Below are 17,667 nucleotides of genomic sequence, written 5' to 3' on the forward strand. Positions count from 1 at the left end.
AATTTATGTTGTTTTACAACGCTTGAGGGTGCTTTTTTTTAAACACTTCCCAATATTAAAAAACTCTTTAAAGTCTTCCAGTTTTCTATCGATATCTATTCAGTAGACCAAAGTATTTCAGGAAAGGGGATAATCTGTTATTTTTACTGGGAAGATTGTCTGCTCCTGCGCAGCTACGAGTGCGCTACTGCCCGTGCCCAGGGGCACGGCGGTTCGCCCAGCCCCGCCAGGTGCCGCCGCCCCCTTGCGAAGGGCGCTGACACGATGCGGGCAAGGGGCCCTAACGCAAAAGCGGGCCTGGGCCTGCTGCTGGGAGGCCGGTAGTTAGGAGGGGCACTCCAAAAGCTCATTTACTGGTAATTCCAGACCTTGTTTTCCTCAGAATACCTGAAGGAAAGGAAACCAAAAGCCGTCCTGCTGGCGGAACCCTGAGGGGTCGCCCTTAGTGCCTCACCCGGTCTGCGGGGAAGGCCGGACAACGGCCGCCCGCCTTGCTCCGGGAAACAGCCCGGGAACAGGGCAGCCCGCCTCCGGGGCGGCCCCATTGCCTTGCCCTGCCCTGCCCTGCCCACCAGGGCGGGCGGACGAAAGCCCATGGCAGAGCCGCCGCCGCCACCACCACAGCCCCAGCCAGCGGGGAGTGAGGATCAGCGCGCGGCGAGGCGGGAAGTAGCACAGCCCTCACTCTCGCGATAGCTGCCTGCTGCCGCCCCCCGGCGTTGTAACGGCCGTTACCTGGCCGTCGCTGTTTACGGTGGCGTAGCCAATGGGAAGGCAGGGCGTGTGGGCGGGACTGGGACGCGCGGCCAATAGGAAGGAGGGGCGGTGCGTTTAAACGGCGTGTGCGCCCAGCCGGCGGCCTGTGGCGGTTCTGTAGCCATGCCCAGCCGCCCCGACGACTACGAGGTGCTGCTCACCATCGGCGCCGGCTCCTACGGCAGGTGCCGCAAGGTGCGCCGCAAGGCCGACGGCAAGGTGAGGTGGGGGCCGGGGCGGTCCCGGCTGGGTGCTGGCGGCTCCGGGAGCGGCGGGTGGTTTTGGGAGCCCCTCTCCCCCTGGGGAGCTCTGCCTGGTGCGTGAGGCACTCCCGAAGGGATTGTGCGTTGTTTGTTTTATCTCCCTCACTAGATCTTGGTATGGAAGGAGCTGGACTATGGCTCAATGACAGAGGCAGAGAAACAAATGCTCGTTTCCGAAGTGAATTTGCTACGCGAGCTGAGACACCCGAATATCGTCCGCTATTACGATCGCATCGTCGACAGAAGCAGCACAACTCTCTACATCGTGATGGAGTATTGCGACGGTGGCGATCTGGCAAGCTTAATTGCAAGGTGCACCAAACAAAGGCACGTGTCAGCTTTGGAGTACATGGCGTGAAATATCTTGGGCAACCCGAAGTGAAATGTATCTCAAAAACTTACAAATAACTAGGTTTAATCCTTTGAACCCGACAGCATTTGTGAAATGTGAAAGGTTTTGTACAAAATTGCAACACTGATGGGAATTGCACTAATGAGTGTGCTGACTGATGGGATGTGTATGTAAAAAGAGTGAGGGGAAAAAAAAACAAAACCCCCTGGGCTCTCTTATGAGGCAGAAGCTCTTGAAGGGTTTCTGGATGCAATGCTATGCACGGGGTTAAAAACATAAACCAGCAAGTCACAGTTCATGCAGACTGGTAGCTTGATCTGTGGGTTCTTCTTGCTTGTAAAAACACTCGTACCCTGTTTTTTGTTAGAACACCAAAATATGTGAAAGGGAAAAGTGATTTTGTAAGTGATGTTAAAAGCTGCTTTATGTGCCTGCATGTAAAGCTTGTGGAGATGTAAAGTCTAATCTTAGACTTAGCAGCCTACTTCTTAAATATAATATCAGTTTTCACATTCTTAGGTTACACCATGTGTGCTACTTTAAGAATGATCTAAAATGGTGCTGCAGCTGCTCCCAGACATTGGTGTTTTCATTTAAAGGAAGTTATATTAAAAATCAGTCCCATCTTGGCTCTGTTGATGTATACTAGTCATGATAAACAGCTGACAGGATACTGTCAAGCAAAGGGATGGATCTCATCACAAAAGCATCAAATATCAATTTGTGTTGTAAGCAAGGGAAATGCTATGTATTTGTTAGATTCTTTGGGGGAGGAAGGAAGTATTTACAGGGACTCTACAACAAAAGTCTAGATGTCTCCCAACATATTAGGAGGGATTTTTAATTCCCATTTTTAAAATAGCATATGTAGATGCCTGTTCCTGTTAGCTTTCTATAAAGGTGCTGGGGTCGATTCAGTGATGTTTTGTAATAGTAGTATTTTAAAAAGTTACAGAACTGAGGCTGGAGGCAACTACTTAAACTGGTGTATGCTCAGAGAATATGTTTGTTAAACTATGTGTTCATCTTTCAGGCATTATTTGGAAGAAAGCTTTGTTCTCAGAGTGTTGACTCAATTAACATTGGCCTTGAAGGAGTGTCACAGACGGAGTGATGGTGGAGTCACTGTGCATCGTGACCTAAAACCAGCAAATGTCTTTCTGGATGGCAAGCAGAATGTGAAACTTGGAGATTTTGGACTAGCTAGAATATTGCACCATGACACCAGCTTTGCCAAAACATTTGTTGGGACTCCATATTACATGTCTCCAGTAAGACCTCCCTTCTGTGCCTTATCTTCCCTTTTGTTCCTCCAAGATCTGTTTTCTGCAGTGTTAGTCTGAGAGTCCGTGAATGTTTGGGAGGTTTTAATGAAGAGTCACTAGTCTCAAATGCAGGAGACTCTTTCATAGAATGTATATTTTCTGGAAGCAAGGCTATTTTGCAGTTATTTTCATCTTCTTTTTCCCACACCTTTTCACTGTATAGGTTTTGAAATGTGCTTGGAATATCAGATATATTGGAGTATATTGTTCTTGAAAAGGAACAGGGAAGCTATTTTATGTTTCACAGTGTTAAAGAGCTTATTAAATTACCTCTTGACGGTAGGATTTTACTTTGTAGTGGAAATGAGCAAGAATGAGTTATTTCCCTGATACAGTGCATTTTGTATGGGAAAGATTAATGTTGGCTGAAACATGGAGCTTTATCAACTGAAGACTGGTGCAACACTTCAGTATTCGACAGTGTAGTATTTCCAGAACTTTGTAAAATCCTGCTAGTAAGAGTACCTGTGGAGATTAATTAAGATGGGATCTTGAAAGTAAGCCAAATAAGGAATAGTTTAATTCAGGTTTGAACAGTGGCTGATTATGCTGCAATGGTAGAACAAGCTCCTAACTAATAAACAGAAGACTGTTCTTTTTCTTTAGGAACAGATGAACCATATGTCATACAATGAAAAATCTGATATCTGGTCTCTGGGATGTCTCCTGTATGAATTGTGTGCTCTTTCGTAAGTATAGTAGTGTAGTAATTAAAATGGAAACACAGGTGTCAATGCATGTATGATTAAATTTTTTATGGATGAAAGCTTAAAGTTTTAAGAGATTAGTCCTAGATTTTTATTTCTGTATTGGTCTTGACATTAGGTAGTCAAACCTTTGATTGCAGCTTTTTTCTTAATCTGACACTTTTTTTCCTGAAAATAAGTCTTGTAAAACTAGTGAAAGAATCCAAGAAAAATGTTCTTTTTCAGGCCTCCGTTTAAAGCTTACAACCAAAAGGAGCTGGCAGAAAAGATAAGGGAAGGGAAGTTCAGACGAATACCATATCGTTACTCAGAGCAGTTGAATGAACTTCTCAAAGAGATGCTGAATGTAAAGGTAAGAATCAATTACTAAGTTTACCTTCTGTAGTTTGAACTAGTACTGAAATACTTGTTTTTCTTCTCAATTATGAAACAAGCTGATCTGGAGTAGTGGTTGCTATCACCTAGTCACTGTCAATATCACTTGTAGGGGAAGAAGGGAGGAATTGTGTTTTAAGTCCATTAAACAAAGGCAGCAGCTCAAGTGGTAGGCCAGGTTCACAGGATGCAAAAAGGCTGCCTCAGTATTGGCTTATACAGAATTTCCTAACAGCATGCTTAACAAGGTCTTATAACTTCAGGGTTAAAATGGCTCCATTGTGCTTGGAAGCTGGCAGGGTTGGTTTTTTGTCTTGATTTCTGACTTTGCTTTATATCGATAATGTATAGCTCGCCTCCCATGGGTGGCATGGGGGTGTTGAGAATAATACTGCATGGGAAAACAAAGCTGTAAGAACAATGCAAGTATCCAACAGGTATGTATCCTTCAGGAATCAAGTGACATCATCTGGAACCTACTGACAATTGCCTCTAGTCTCACCACCCCATTCTGGCTCTGAAAGGAGTGGGTGCCTGGGCTGGGAGAGCTAGACTTGCAGCTTCTGGAGCTGAAGGCTGGTAACCGCTTCCTCCCTCACTTTTTGTCATCTGGTTGTGCTACCCCTTCCTAACTCCCATTTTTCTCCAGCTTCTCTTTCACTGTATAGCACCTCAGCTGGTCTCTACCTGCAGCGGGTCTTTCTTTGGAATCCCTGGCCTTAATGTTTCTTGGTTACAGATGGAACCTGTTGGTAATGTCTTTTCAGGATTATTGCCGACCTTCTGTTGAAGATATTCTGCAGCACCCCTTGATAGCAGACTTGGTGACAGAAGAACAAAGACAAAATTCTGATAAAAGAGGCTGGAGATCATGGGAGCCAGAAAAACTGCAGCATTCAGATGCTGCAATGAGCGAGCTGAAACGGAAGGAACAACACTTACAGGAGCGAGAACAAGCCATTAAAGAGAGAGAACAACGTTTGGAGCGTATGATATTCAACTTTGGGAAGGGGGTGGCATTGGGATTCTGATTCAAAAGAATAAGTGCAGAGAAAGGAAAGGCAGACAGTTTCTAAAACTCATTTTAATGCTCTAGGATATTGTACTCTGCATTCACTACTAGAATTCTGTCTAAAGACTAAAACAAGAATGCTTGAGCTTACTAATCTATACTAATTCTTGTTTAAAGTTACTAAGATATAATTGGCACTTTGGATATAGAAGTCTGATTTAGGAGGATTATTAAACATGAGTAGCAACTAGGAAAGTACAGAAAAATGGAGTCTGAATATATTCTGCACTGTGCAATGTAGGTTGCTTTTCTTTCACTCTAAGTTAACATTGGCTATACTAATGTGTAGCCTAAGGTAACCTGCTATTGGAGCAAAGTAGACTTGAGTAACCTGTCAACTGCTTTTATAAAAGCTGTAGTAGCTTACGGTCTCACAGGTATAGATGGCTGGTCCTTAGGTGTTGGGATTTCCTGCCCATATAAAATACCTCTTGTATATGCAGCAGACCCTGTAATACAGGTTTTAACTATATATTGTTTTCTGAGCCTGAATAACAGCTGCTGCTGCTGTAAACAGGGTGCTTAATTATAGCTGATTTACAGTATGTGGTATCTGAATAAATAGATCTGGTGTCATGTGTGCCACTAGTTAATGTGCAGAACAGAAAGCTGCTATAGCTTCATTGTTGCAGATATGTAGAGTCTGGGGGAGAAGAAAAGCCTACCTGGCATTTCAGAGTACTTATCCATGCTTTATCAGTGCATTGGTAAAGGTGTATCTACAGAGCAGTTACCTTTTGTTTAGAGCCATAGAAACAGCCTGTCAGATGCACCCATATTTCTGTTACCAGTGTCTTTTTCTGCAAGAAAATCCGCCATGCACAATTACTCTAACATTTACATTTCAACACTGCATACTACCATATTTCTACTTCCAGAGAGAGAACGGGAACTCTGTGTTCGAGAGAGACTGGCAGAAGACAAACTTGCTAGGTATCTTACTAACCTATAGTTGCCTATGTTAAAAACTCTACAATCTTACAACAAAAAGCTTAAACTTTTCTTTTTCAAAACAGAGCTGAAAACTTGATGAGGAACTACAGTCTCTACAAACAGCAGATTGCATTAGCTTGTGCAGATGGTCCAGGTATGAAAATAGGCAAGAAGCCACTTGTACTGATAAATGTAGGCTGTTGTGAGTAGAAGAATGTCCCTGATGCTCAACGTGCTGTATCTAGTCCCACTGTAGTGATACAGTCCCAAAGTATTCCTGCGTGGTTGGGAAGAGACACTTGACTTTCATTAAGTTTTTTTGCAAAATAGAATGATGTTCAGCTGTGAGTATGAGTTACCACTGTCAGCGCTGTGGTCTTGTGCTGTTTTGAAAATCGGGTTCTTGTGGTAAGCTGATGGAAGCACTGACTTGTAACCCAGACTTCTCAGCTGCCTGTATTTTATTTATGGATGTTTTTTATATACCTTTGATTTAGTTCATTTTAATAAAATTGCACATGTCCAACTACTTCAGCTTTAGTTGAACTTCCAAAAACTTCAAGGTGAGAAGTAATATTTGTTGCAAGTGACTCAGATGTGATTGGTGCATTATGAGCTCTGAAGAATACAAACTGCTATTATCATACTCCAGTTTAACTCACTAGAAAAAAAAAAACAAAACAACCAAACAGCTCTGAACATGTGCTACAATGCTTCCTGACCTGTAGCCCAATCTGTTTTACAGTAGTTATTACCCTATAAGTGTATGACACTCACTTTGGCCTTGGTTGTTCAGTCCTCACTATCACAAGAGACTGTATCATCTGTCCATTGCATCCATCTTTTAATGGTAAAAATGATCAAAGTATCTAAAGGAATTTTGGAATATTGTAGAATATTAAGTGTCTGGGTCCTAGGTAGTACTCTAGAAGAAAGACATGTAAAAACCTTTAAACATGCAGCAACACTCTCTTCATTTAGTTTTGGTCAGATAAAGCAAGATAAGCATGTCACTGCCTCTCTACAACTAAAACTGAAGTTGCATATTTTTATTTTTTTCAAAAAGTGTCTATCACTGCTGGAAAGAACACAAGTGAAATGCTACCAGAGTTAGTGGCACTTGAGCTATTTCTAACATTCCTGTCCACTTTGAGAGTTCCACCTATGACATTTCAACTTACTGTCTTTGATGCATTAAAGAATATAAAATTACCAACAAACTTGCCTTGGGCTTTCTGATGTTGACTCTGATGCTGGATGGCTGAAAGTAAATGAGCTTCAGCATTTGCTTCTATTCTTTTCTGCATCTTCCACCCCTTTACATGATATTTTGACCTTAACAAGGATATCAGTTTTTTGAAGATGGGCAAAACCACTCTGAGTTTTTAATGCTTCAAGACAAGCAATGCAGAGAAGTGAATGTAGTTATTAGAAGACTAACCAAATCTTGCAGTATCTTGATTAAATATTAGTCACAATGTTTGCTACTCTTCCAATTCATTTCATAGTACTCTTGTAATATTGTTTCTAAAATTCTCCTTGTTTGGATATGGATGGACTTGGTGTTTCTCCACTATGTTACCAACATCACTTGCTCCCATTATCTCCAGTTTTCAAAACTGGTTTGTGTCTCATGCATCTCTTGGATCCCTGAATTCTCCTTAAAGTCAGTTGTGTGGTTCACTTCACAGTGAAGCAAATGAAATACCAAAAATCTGTGTTTCTAAGTCAGTGTCCTAGACACTACCTTATTTTTGCAGGGATTTTCCAATGTTTAGGGAAGGTTTTAACATTAAAACAGATACAGCTTACAGATATAAAAATACAAAATGCTGAAATATTCACTAGCTTCCTCAGTCTGGGCCTCCTCACTCTCTTATGCTTATTGCATCCTTGATCTAGCCTAATGAATTGAAAATTAAGGCTTCAGCATTGTTAAGATTAGGATAGTTAGATCTTTGATTAAAATGGAAACATCATGCATTAAGTTGAGCCTTATGAAGCTGGCTCTTATGAGAGGCAGATCAGCTGTTTGAATAGCTTTTTATGGTAGTTTTGTACCCTGAGTCATTAAAAACAAAACAAACTGCCTTTTAATTTGTGGCAGTTCTATACAACTAAAGCATAGCTATACTATAAAAATTCCTATTCTGCAGGCTGCAGTGAAAGTACTTGTTAATTTTTAATGTGCCTGAACTTGTCATTCATGAAATCCAAGCCTAATTTTTACCCCGTTGACTTAATACAAGGATAGAGTTGGAACAACGTGGGTAATGTAGAAAGACCACCGGATGGGTTGGGTCTGCCCATGCTATGAAGGAAAGAAGGCTTTCTGGTAGCTGCGAGCCTAATTCTCCATTTCCCTTTGGAATTGCATTATGTTGCTGTTTAATTCTGTCCTTCAGAAGAAACTCCATGTCTTTTCTCCTTCTATCAACAGTTATCTTAGGTGTTGGGAGGTGCACCCTAGAAACTACAATGGCATATATCCTTTTACCACAATCATGTAAAAGCTTTGTTTTCAATTATTCCTCAAAACAGGAAAAAGAATTGTTACTATGAACTAAAATGCAATTAATTAGGTCACTTAAAGCCATAGGTAGATAGCAAAATGGGTAACAGGGTTAAAAGATATCAGCTAAGCAATAAATGCTGAAAAATGCACTAATTCAGTACTCATTTTTTGATTTCTTAAGATAACGCACTCCTACTCCCCTTTTCTACAACCAAGAAGAAAGTACACTTTGGAAGTGAAGAGAACCTTGTGCCTCCTTGTAATGTGGAAAACCATCCCCTTTCTAAAGGGAAGTCATCTGATCTCAGAAAACGTCTATATGCTGCAAATCTACGGGCTCAAGCACTGTCTGAACTGGAAAAAAACTATCAACTAAAGAGCAGACAAATCCTGGGCATGCGCTGAAACTAATAGAGATGTAAAGTATTTAACTTTTAAAAGTTGATTAAATGTATGGGAAGATACTTGTGCTTCCCTCTTTTAAGTTGGAACCTACTGAAAATTTATTATAACAGTTGTTATACAAACTTGTAGTCTATAGGTAGTTCACGATAAAGGCTTAAGAGATTATATTATGAAAGCAGGTAGTTTTGATACCAAATTAAACAAATTGAATTATTTGTATTATTCAAGAAAATATATTTTAGTTCTTCTGTTTACTGTACATTACTCTTCTGAAAATATAAAGAATGAATATTGTAAAACAGATACTTTTAAGATCCGATGTAAAAAACTTTTCAGATAAAAATGTACAGATTCACAATCTGTAGGTTAAAACGATGCTGTATGTAACACACAGTACTTGATTAAAAAAAAGTATTGATATTTTATATATGTGGAAAACCTGGCTTTTTGTCTGTGCTTGTGAATATTTTTTAACTATCAAAAGAGCAAAAAGAGATTTTTATGCTATCTCTTTCTGCTAAGTAGGTGACCTATCAAAGCAGGCTACTTTTAGTTTCATGTCTTTAACTAATCAGTGGAAGGGGTCAGCTTAGTGTAATTGAGTTTATACTTCTTTCTGCCTGGGCAGCCGAATGACCTGTCCATCAGCTCCTGAAAGGCCTGCTTCAGGGCAGAGCATTTGAAATGATACCTTCTTTGGTTTGACTTGGAAACTGTGTGATAAACTGAACCTCTGAGACTGCTGTCCTGGATGGGGCACCATCCAGGGTATCAGCACCTGTGTTTTGGGGAGGGGCAGTTGTACTTTGAATAGAAAATCCTTATTTTTGTGATGCTGATGAGGTATCTCCATCTTCCCTTTCACAATTCTTTGCCAGAGTAGGAATTGCTCGCTTAAGATGGTGTAAGTTTTGTGAACTGGCTCAGACACGTGAGCTTAAAAAAAGCCTTTGGAACTGTAATGTCTGGCATAGTTTATATAAAGATTTTTTTATCTCAGGGTTGAAATGCCACAAAACATACATTCTTAGAAAACAGCTAATTTTCAAAACGTGTTTCCTTATTGGACCGTGAATGTTATCTAAGGAGGTATTCTAGATGGTTTTTACTTGAAAAAAGAGAATCTTATTTGAAACATCGATTTGACATATTTGCTGATAGACATACTTGTGTCATCAAACAACAATTTTGCTCTAGCAGATTCATAACCACCCAGCAGAGCTTATCATATTTGCTTGCGTAGTGGTTACTGGTTTTGCCACAACCTTTGCTTAAAATAATTAGAATGTGACTGTTTTCTGTGCTAGTTTAAAACTGCCACTATTCTGGTGGTCATTACCCAGTGCTAGGTGTGGTTGAAATGTCTGGCTGAAGTAGCTGTGCCATATGGATCAGTGCAGCTTTCCTTCGGCATTCTTTCATGTTGTTGAAGATTTTCATATGTGTTTTGAGGGATTCCCCTGCTTTCTTACCACGTTTGTACATTCAGATTTTTCTGTTCTGTGACTCAATCAGAAAATCTGCAATGCAGTTCTGCTGGCCTTCAGGTGGATCTTCACTGTATAGCCCATAAAACATCAAAGGGTAAAACACTGGACTTAGTCCAACCTGAAAAAAAAAAAGTAGGATGCAAGAGTTTTATTGTATGCTTTGCCATCTGCAAAATGAAGGTACCAATTAGTGAAAGGCGGAAATCAAGCAACCAAGAAAATAAATTAGTAATTAATGAATCAGGAATGACTGTATTGTGACATGGCTGGTGTTTGCAAATGCTTTGCTTTTAACAAGGCCAAACTAAGAAAATGGCTTGAGAGTCTTTTTTTTTTTTTTTTTTTTTCTTGGAACATATAGATGGAACAAATAATTTCTGCATTTAAATTTTGAATACCTTCAGAGCAATACTTGTGGCTTTCCCTTTAATTCTTTAGTGACCTCAAGATGGCACTGTTGCCCTGTAATTGTTGGAATTTCTTTTAGTCTATCGATACATTCACACAAAATTTTAAGATCTGATTTAAATATATTTTTACCTGTTTTGATTCAGAAAATCGTAAGTGTGTTGCTGCAAGATGATGATTTTCTTAGGCTACAGATGCTTTAGTACTTGCTGGTGCAATTAATGGTAATTATCTCCCATTTGCCATTTTGCATTTTTTATGCATGTTTTATAAAAATAGTTGAATCAAAATCCTAGCTAACAATTACACTATTATGAATAAGAAATGCTACAGAATGTGCAAACTGAATCAATCACAATGGCAGTAATAAATAGAGAACAGCTTAAGTTACAGCTGCAGCATTGAGCTATTTAAGCTGCCTTACTCACAATCTCGTCTTGAAGTATTATCACTCTAATATAATAAATGCAGTGTTTCTTGAAGGTTTTGAAATAAGAACTTCCTACCAGTTAAGTCAAACATAGGGGAAAGTCATTCTTTGGATGCCTTGGAGATGGTCTTCGTTCTCTCTCAGGATTTTTGCTTTGGAATCCTGCAATCCACATTTCCCTACAAAGGCATAATTGTTTTTCCCAGAGCACGTGTGTAGCATTGGAATTGCATTCAGGATGTAATTTTCAAATATAGCCAGGAAAATAAATAGAACATTTATGGGAATAGTGACTGCTTACAGAGTCCTTCCAAAACATTGCCACCATGTTGATGGGTACTTATCTCTTAAAAGTAAATTTGTACATATGTATATGGTACAGCTTAAGCCTTACAGGATAATAATAATAATAATAATAATAATGTTGTACACTGTGGAATGTTGTAAGACAAAGTCATTAAGTTTAGCATAGGTACCAGGAGTTTTAACGTTTATATGTATAGTTGTGGGCACAAAACTGATGTACAGAAGTCACCTCTGAAGTTACAGAAGTTTTATATGCATAGACCATAATTTAGCTCAAGGATAGACTGGAGGGAAGTTGCATCATCTTTAAAAAATGCGGGTGAGATCGTGGATTTTCAGCCTTTGTGTGTGAGCTTGATCAAGTCCCTGTCCTGGGCCTCCGGTTCCCATCTGTAACAGGTTCGTCACAGGGGGGTGCTCAGAGACAGCACTGGACAGGTCTGCATTTTGGACAGATTTTTGGTGAGAGTGGTTGCACCACTGTCTTCTCCTACTTTGAGAAGCTGTGCACGTACTAGGGAATGGAATTTACTGGGAAAATAGTGGTGAGTTACCGAAGTAATTTATTTAATGATTAGCCTGGTCAACTGTCCCCTCTGCAGCCAGATGACAAGGCCATTCCATGTGACGACAGTGCTTGAAGAGTGTGAAAGATGCTGGCTAGCTAGGCAGATAAAATGCTTAGACGAAATCAGCCTTGAATATAGAGGAGCATCAAGCTTCTTCCTAAACATAAATATCAACAGGTCATTTAATCTATACTATATAATTGAACAGGTGGAGAGAAAAACCCCTCTGGAATAATTATAAAATACTTTATCATAGGGAATCTCACATTTTTGCCTTTACTATTGGTGAGTATCCCAGGAAGAAGTGATCTGGTCCTAATAATGGCACAAGCTGGTTCATAAGCACTCGCTGCAAGACTCAATCTTCTGTAGTTTCCTGCAGGTATCAGAAACGGTGCAGAGCAGAAGCTCCCTGCTATTGCTCGTCTTCATCTGAAAAAAAGAGATCGCTCCTCACTTAGGCTGCTTGTCATCCTAGCACCTGGGTGTAGCTCTTGCTGTGCAAGAATGGAAGATGAAGTCCATTTCCCGGTAAGCAATGCTTCTAGCATTCATAGTGCAAAATACGGTTGGACCCAGTAATGGTACAGTGACAGCCTTTGGGCCATGTCTGTCTTATTTTTCCCTTGTGTAATTTGTGTGAACCCAGTTGAATCCTAGTAGCTATAAAGCTGGTGTATCAGGCACAGAAGCTGAAGCCTGCCCTGGAAGCCTGCTTAATATGCATTTCAGCACTGTGGAAGGCTTTGGTCTAATTAAGGCTGCATACAGTATAACATCAGGTATTAGAAGTGAGTTTTATTTATGTATTTACCTTAAAAAATAGCTGAGAGTTAAATATTAATCTTTACAACTTTAAAAAGCTCCACAGACTGATAGCACAACACTACATATTGTTATACTGCTTTGGCGTTTAATCTTGCTTTCCACCAGATCAGCAATGCTGAGAAGTTACTATACTAGAGGCAACAGTGCCTTTATCTGACATACTGTTTTGAAGGCAAAGTGCACTTCTGAGGCTCAGCTGCTATGAAAGGATGAAGCTTTGTCGGAAAAAAATCCTTTGTATCCTACAAAATGGACTCATGCCAGAGTTTTATCATATAAAGGGAAAAGAAAGGCTACAGAGACACCTAGAATTAACTAGCTCCAGATAGCCTTATTTTTCAATGTTGGCTCTTTCTGGGTAAGAAAACATAACATATTTATGAAACCTTTTGGCTAATTAACTTTCATTTTTAATTGGTTTAATTTTTGACTGTCGGATGATGCTTGTTGCTGGGTTACCTGGTTTGAGGAAAAGTAATTTATGGGCCCAGTTATTAATGTATTGTTCTCTACTGTGAATATAATTAGTCTCAGTGCATTATATCTACTTCCTTGGCAACTGAAACTGACTTGGACATGACATAAAGTGAGTAAGAACCAATAATGCAGCTTCCACTGTCAACCTTCATATGTATTTTTTTGTGGTAATACAGATTCATAAGGAATATTGCAGGTACTTAGCAGGTGCTGGAATACTTGGCTCCAGCTAGTAATTTTTCCCCATTATTCATACTAATCTGAAAAACTTTTTTGTTTGCAAAAATAGCTGCTAAATACTTTTTTACTGTTTAATCAGCTCTTTTAGAGGTCCTGCTCTTGCAAGGTCAGCGGAAGCAAGAGTATACAATAATACAAATTTTTGCACATGTTTGTGTCAGTCAAAGTCCTAAGGACACAACAGAAGCCCAGTAAAGCCAGTTACAAGCTTTCCTTCAAATTCAGTGAACCCTTGGCTGGACTTCAACTTCATTAGCATTAGACATAGTAGACATTTGTAAATACTTACACTTGTTTGCTATCTGGGGAGGCAGAGCATTGCCAAAGGCACAGCAGGAACAAATGATCCATCTTCCTCAGCAGAAATGAAGACAAGCCACTTTAGGTAGAGCTCTCGATCCTGGCTTCTACCAAATCGGACTTTACTTGACAAGAATTGCATCAATAGCCCTCTGGCAAGCTTAGGCATTGCACAGACCCCTCTGGAGTTGTATGTAGTACTAGGGAACAGTGAATGCATTTTTTCTGCTCATAATGCATTTATCATCCAATTGCAAATAGAAGCAATATTATGTACCTGAACTCTCAGCGCTTCCTAGGCCATCGGGGAACACTCCAGTGGCTCCAGTGACTCCAGAGCTCGGTGGCTATTTAGGTCATCCAGGAAGTTTAGAAAATCTTTCCTGACAAATGCAAGTGTTAAAGTCACTGACTGACTTGAGTGCTAATTGCCATGTAAAGTCTTTTCTGACTACTACTAATCAATCTTTAGATGCCACTAGGGAAAGATAATATGGACTTTATGAGGCCTGGATGATAACATAAACAAAGCCATCAGAGCAAATGGCAGATCATGACAGCTAATGATTTCCTGGGAGGTAAAACAAATACCTCCTATGACAATGATCCACGTAATTAGCTGGTACTGGATTATAAGTACTTTGTGGCTGCAACTAAAAGCAGGAGGAAGCATTAGCACTAACGAAAATGGTATCAAGGAAGTATTCACTTGATTGGAAAAATAACATATTTTTATGAGAAATGTTACAGACTTACCTTTAGGGCATGTTTTAAATATTTCTCCCAGGTAAAGTGAAAGCTAGGAAAATCTCACCATTGTGCCAGTTTCTAGAGGGACAAGTGTGATCAGAGAACTGCTGCTGTAATGTAGTTTAAGGGATCTGTCTGCCTTTGAGGCAGGCTGGGGCCTCACTCTTATCAGGTGTAAGATAATTTTTCACCAATCTTAACACAGTCAACTTCAACAATGTGATGGGTACAGAACATCAATGTAATGAATACAGGTGAACAACCAACAATGCATTGCTAGATCTCTGTGTAAGATGCAATGAGCAAAATTCCTTTCTCTAAATTTCCCACTCTTTTTCGAAGCCAAATTAAGAGTCTCAGTGCTTGCGGTCTCAGGATGAAACGAGGCTACAGAAGGACCTCATTCTCAGAGAAAAGCCACATTCAGTGGAGCAACATGTGTTACCAAAAGGGGAAAGCACATTAAACCATTTTCTCATTATTGATCTTAAATAAGGGACTGAAAATCTAAACCCTGCATTGCCTGAGTTCAGGGAATTTCTCTGGGCAGAGCCCTGGAAGCTGTGTTTCAGAGACTTAGAATGGAATTTGTGTATGAACAACCACAGCCTTCATTTGTGCCTGTTTTAACTTCTTTCCATGTTCATTTTGCTGTCTCATGTTCTGGCTAAAAGAATCCATGGCAGACTCATCTTGTAACTGCTGCTAATTTGCACTTGCTGCTGGCATGGCTGTGGGTGCAAACCAGACAGTTAAGTGCTGGCAAGAAGCAGTGAGTTAATCATGGCCTTGAAAGCATGGTCCTCTACTTGTGCTCCAGGGAATGAACTCAACTGAATGGCAAAGCCCAGCCAGGGAACTCAGCTCTGGGTTTGTGCCAGGCAGCAACCATGAGTTTTGTTTTCAAATTTGGCTCTGCAGTAACTTCTTACATAAAATCCTAGAGCCTGGCTCAAATTCACCAGATGTTCTAATGGTCACTTGCTTTTTTAATTCTATTTTTTGACAGTTTAGATTCCATCTTCAAAGGAAGTGGAATAAAACTCACTACAGAAGTAAATTCTAAGCTCAGTATTTACTGCAATGATTTGTAGTGTTTGCAAGTGGCCTGCCATATCTGCAATGCCTCAGTTGCACGCAAAACTCTCCGTCAGAAATGGGAGATGTTTCTAAAGGCTTGCTCCACATCCTGCCCCTGCATCCCTTACCAAGCTTTTTCTCCACATCTCCAGCTTGGGCAAAGAGTCAACTTTCTAAAAAAAATGAAAAGATCACTTTTATAAAGTGGGATTGAAGAAATTACTATGCTGTGGTGAAGTACTTTCAGATCTGTCCCTGCTGAATAATGTTATTTCACTCCTCATAACTTTGGAGTTAATAGTGGATGTGTTAAGAGATACTGTATGTAACCAGCTGGCATTGGTACAAAGCTGGAGAAAAACTGTATGTGTTTTGCATGGATTTATTATTGTTATTATCATACAAACAGGTACTACCAAGGATGATGTTGGCTTTAGTCCTAATCCAGTATCCCACAGTACCAGGCTGTGAATGAGTATTTTTTAGCGATCCTACAGTGAAATCGCCAGTTGGTCACTTACAGAGAATCAGAAGCATCAACAAGCAAAGCACTGAATAAAATCAAGTCTTTGCAATGGTAAGGACAGCTTTCAGCATATGCGAACACAGAATTGTCTTCTACTCTTCTTGTTAGTAACCAAACACAAAACAATTAGCCTCCTTCTCTATTTACAGGCTCATTCTCCCTGGTGACTCAGCCTGGAAGAATAGTAGCTGCTCACTTCTTTAATGCCAGAAGTCCTTATCGTGCTGTAAATCATCCTGTCCTGTTTCAGCCTCAGCAGTGCTGAGAAACAGGACGTGCACCCAGCCTCAGCACCGCATGTCCTTAACCACATGCAACAAATCTAAGACCCCTGATTGCCAGTGAGGTCCCTTCCTGCCCTTGGTAAATAATAAATAATAATAAATGCGTGAAAAGAACACTAGACATTTCTCAACCTGGGAGGTATTCTAAGGAAATTCTTACTTGGGACTTGCACTACCTGGCAGTGACCTTTTTGATTTGTTCTAAGCATGCAGCTGGCAGAAACAAACCCATGCCGATACACTGCCTTTGCACAGCTATTGAGACCTTCACAACACACCAATGCAGGCCATCAAGTAAAGTGGAAATCCCTCCATGGCAACATCTATGGTTCTAATTTTATTACTTAAATTAATACCAGCCTTCTGATTGACAGGTCTGTAGCCTGCCTTCCTCCCTTCACAGATGTAGTTCATTCTGAATTAACAGGGCGAGCCTGTCTATATGTACGCAGTGATCTGCTTTCCCATGGAGGTTGCTCAGATTAGTGTCACTTGCTTATTTATTTTAGGATGTGGTTACTTCTTCAAAAAAGAGGAAGGATAATCTTAGGTAATTTTATATAGATTACTGAGGAGCTATCAATTGATAATATTTTGTATCTTCCTTTTTTTTTATTTTGTCTGAACTAATCATCCTTTGGCATGGGAGTGAGAATGGCTGTTTAAACAACAGTAGTTTATTTACAGCTACTTGGGGTTTCATTGTCATTTGTCTGCCATGGTAGAAACATTAACCCTAATTCAGCATTGTTGGAAGCAAACGATTTCCATGTAATTAACTTTGCAAGGCATATGTTACAAATAAGAATGCTAATTTAGTACCTGTTTCACAATCACGTCTTCCTCTGAGAGTTATAGGGAAACTTTTTTTGCAAAATTTGGGCCAAATACCGCAATAAAAAGTCCACTGTCCCTTCAGCTGTTGTTTCACAGTCATCTCTTTGCAGCATATTAGTTCCGGATATTTTCTTATATTGATCCTCATTAATGCTTTAGTGGTCTACTTCTAAAACATTCCAAATACCCAGACCTGAGTGATCGTGGCTGCTCTTGTTAGAAGATAGTGGCAGCCAGGGAATAGCCACAATGCAGGGCTGGGATACTGAGGAGTGAGATGGCTTCCCCGTGACCTGAAACCCTTCCATCACTGCTGCCTAGATTTCAAAAAGACAGTACACAATTTAGGCAGGGGTCTTTGATATGAGCATCTCTGAGTCAGGGTTTAAGGTTATCACAGTGCTACAGCTCCTAATGATCAACCTTTGAGCAGTAACTT

At 40.2% G+C, this 17,667-nt stretch overlaps 1 protein-coding gene and 1 long non-coding RNA gene across 4 annotated transcripts in view; one reads left to right on the forward strand and one right to left on the reverse strand.

Annotated features, from left to right (window-relative positions):
• Nucleotides 1-17,667, reverse strand: part of LOC130157626 (uncharacterized) — a 38,096-nt gene that overhangs the window by 9,211 nt on the left and 11,218 nt on the right. For 2 of the 3 annotated variants that reach the window (XR_008824956.1, XR_008824957.1), the window contains exons 4-5: nt 14,029-14,134; nt 10,176-10,311 (exon numbers count right to left, since the gene is read on the reverse strand). This is a non-coding gene — a long non-coding RNA (uncharacterized LOC130157626). Of the gene's footprint in view, nt 1-9,662; nt 10,312-14,028; nt 14,135-17,667 lie in introns of those variants that run through there. The other variant, XR_008824955.1, reaches the window with a different exon arrangement.
• Nucleotides 658-9,128, forward strand: NEK2 (NIMA related kinase 2). Its single transcript, XM_056357494.1, has 9 exons — nt 658-975; nt 1,129-1,346; nt 2,405-2,642; nt 3,303-3,385; nt 3,629-3,755; nt 4,546-4,765; nt 5,729-5,783; nt 5,867-5,937; nt 8,480-9,128. The coding sequence occupies exons 1-9, from the start codon at nt 880-882 to the stop codon at nt 8,701-8,703; spliced, it is 1,332 nt and encodes a 443-aa protein (XP_056213469.1). The 5' UTR covers nt 658-879; the 3' UTR covers nt 8,704-9,128.

Source organism: Falco biarmicus, chromosome 12 (assembly GCF_023638135.1).
Source record: "Falco biarmicus isolate bFalBia1 chromosome 12, bFalBia1.pri, whole genome shotgun sequence".
NCBI classification, from domain to species: domain Eukaryota; kingdom Metazoa; phylum Chordata; class Aves; order Falconiformes; family Falconidae; genus Falco; species Falco biarmicus.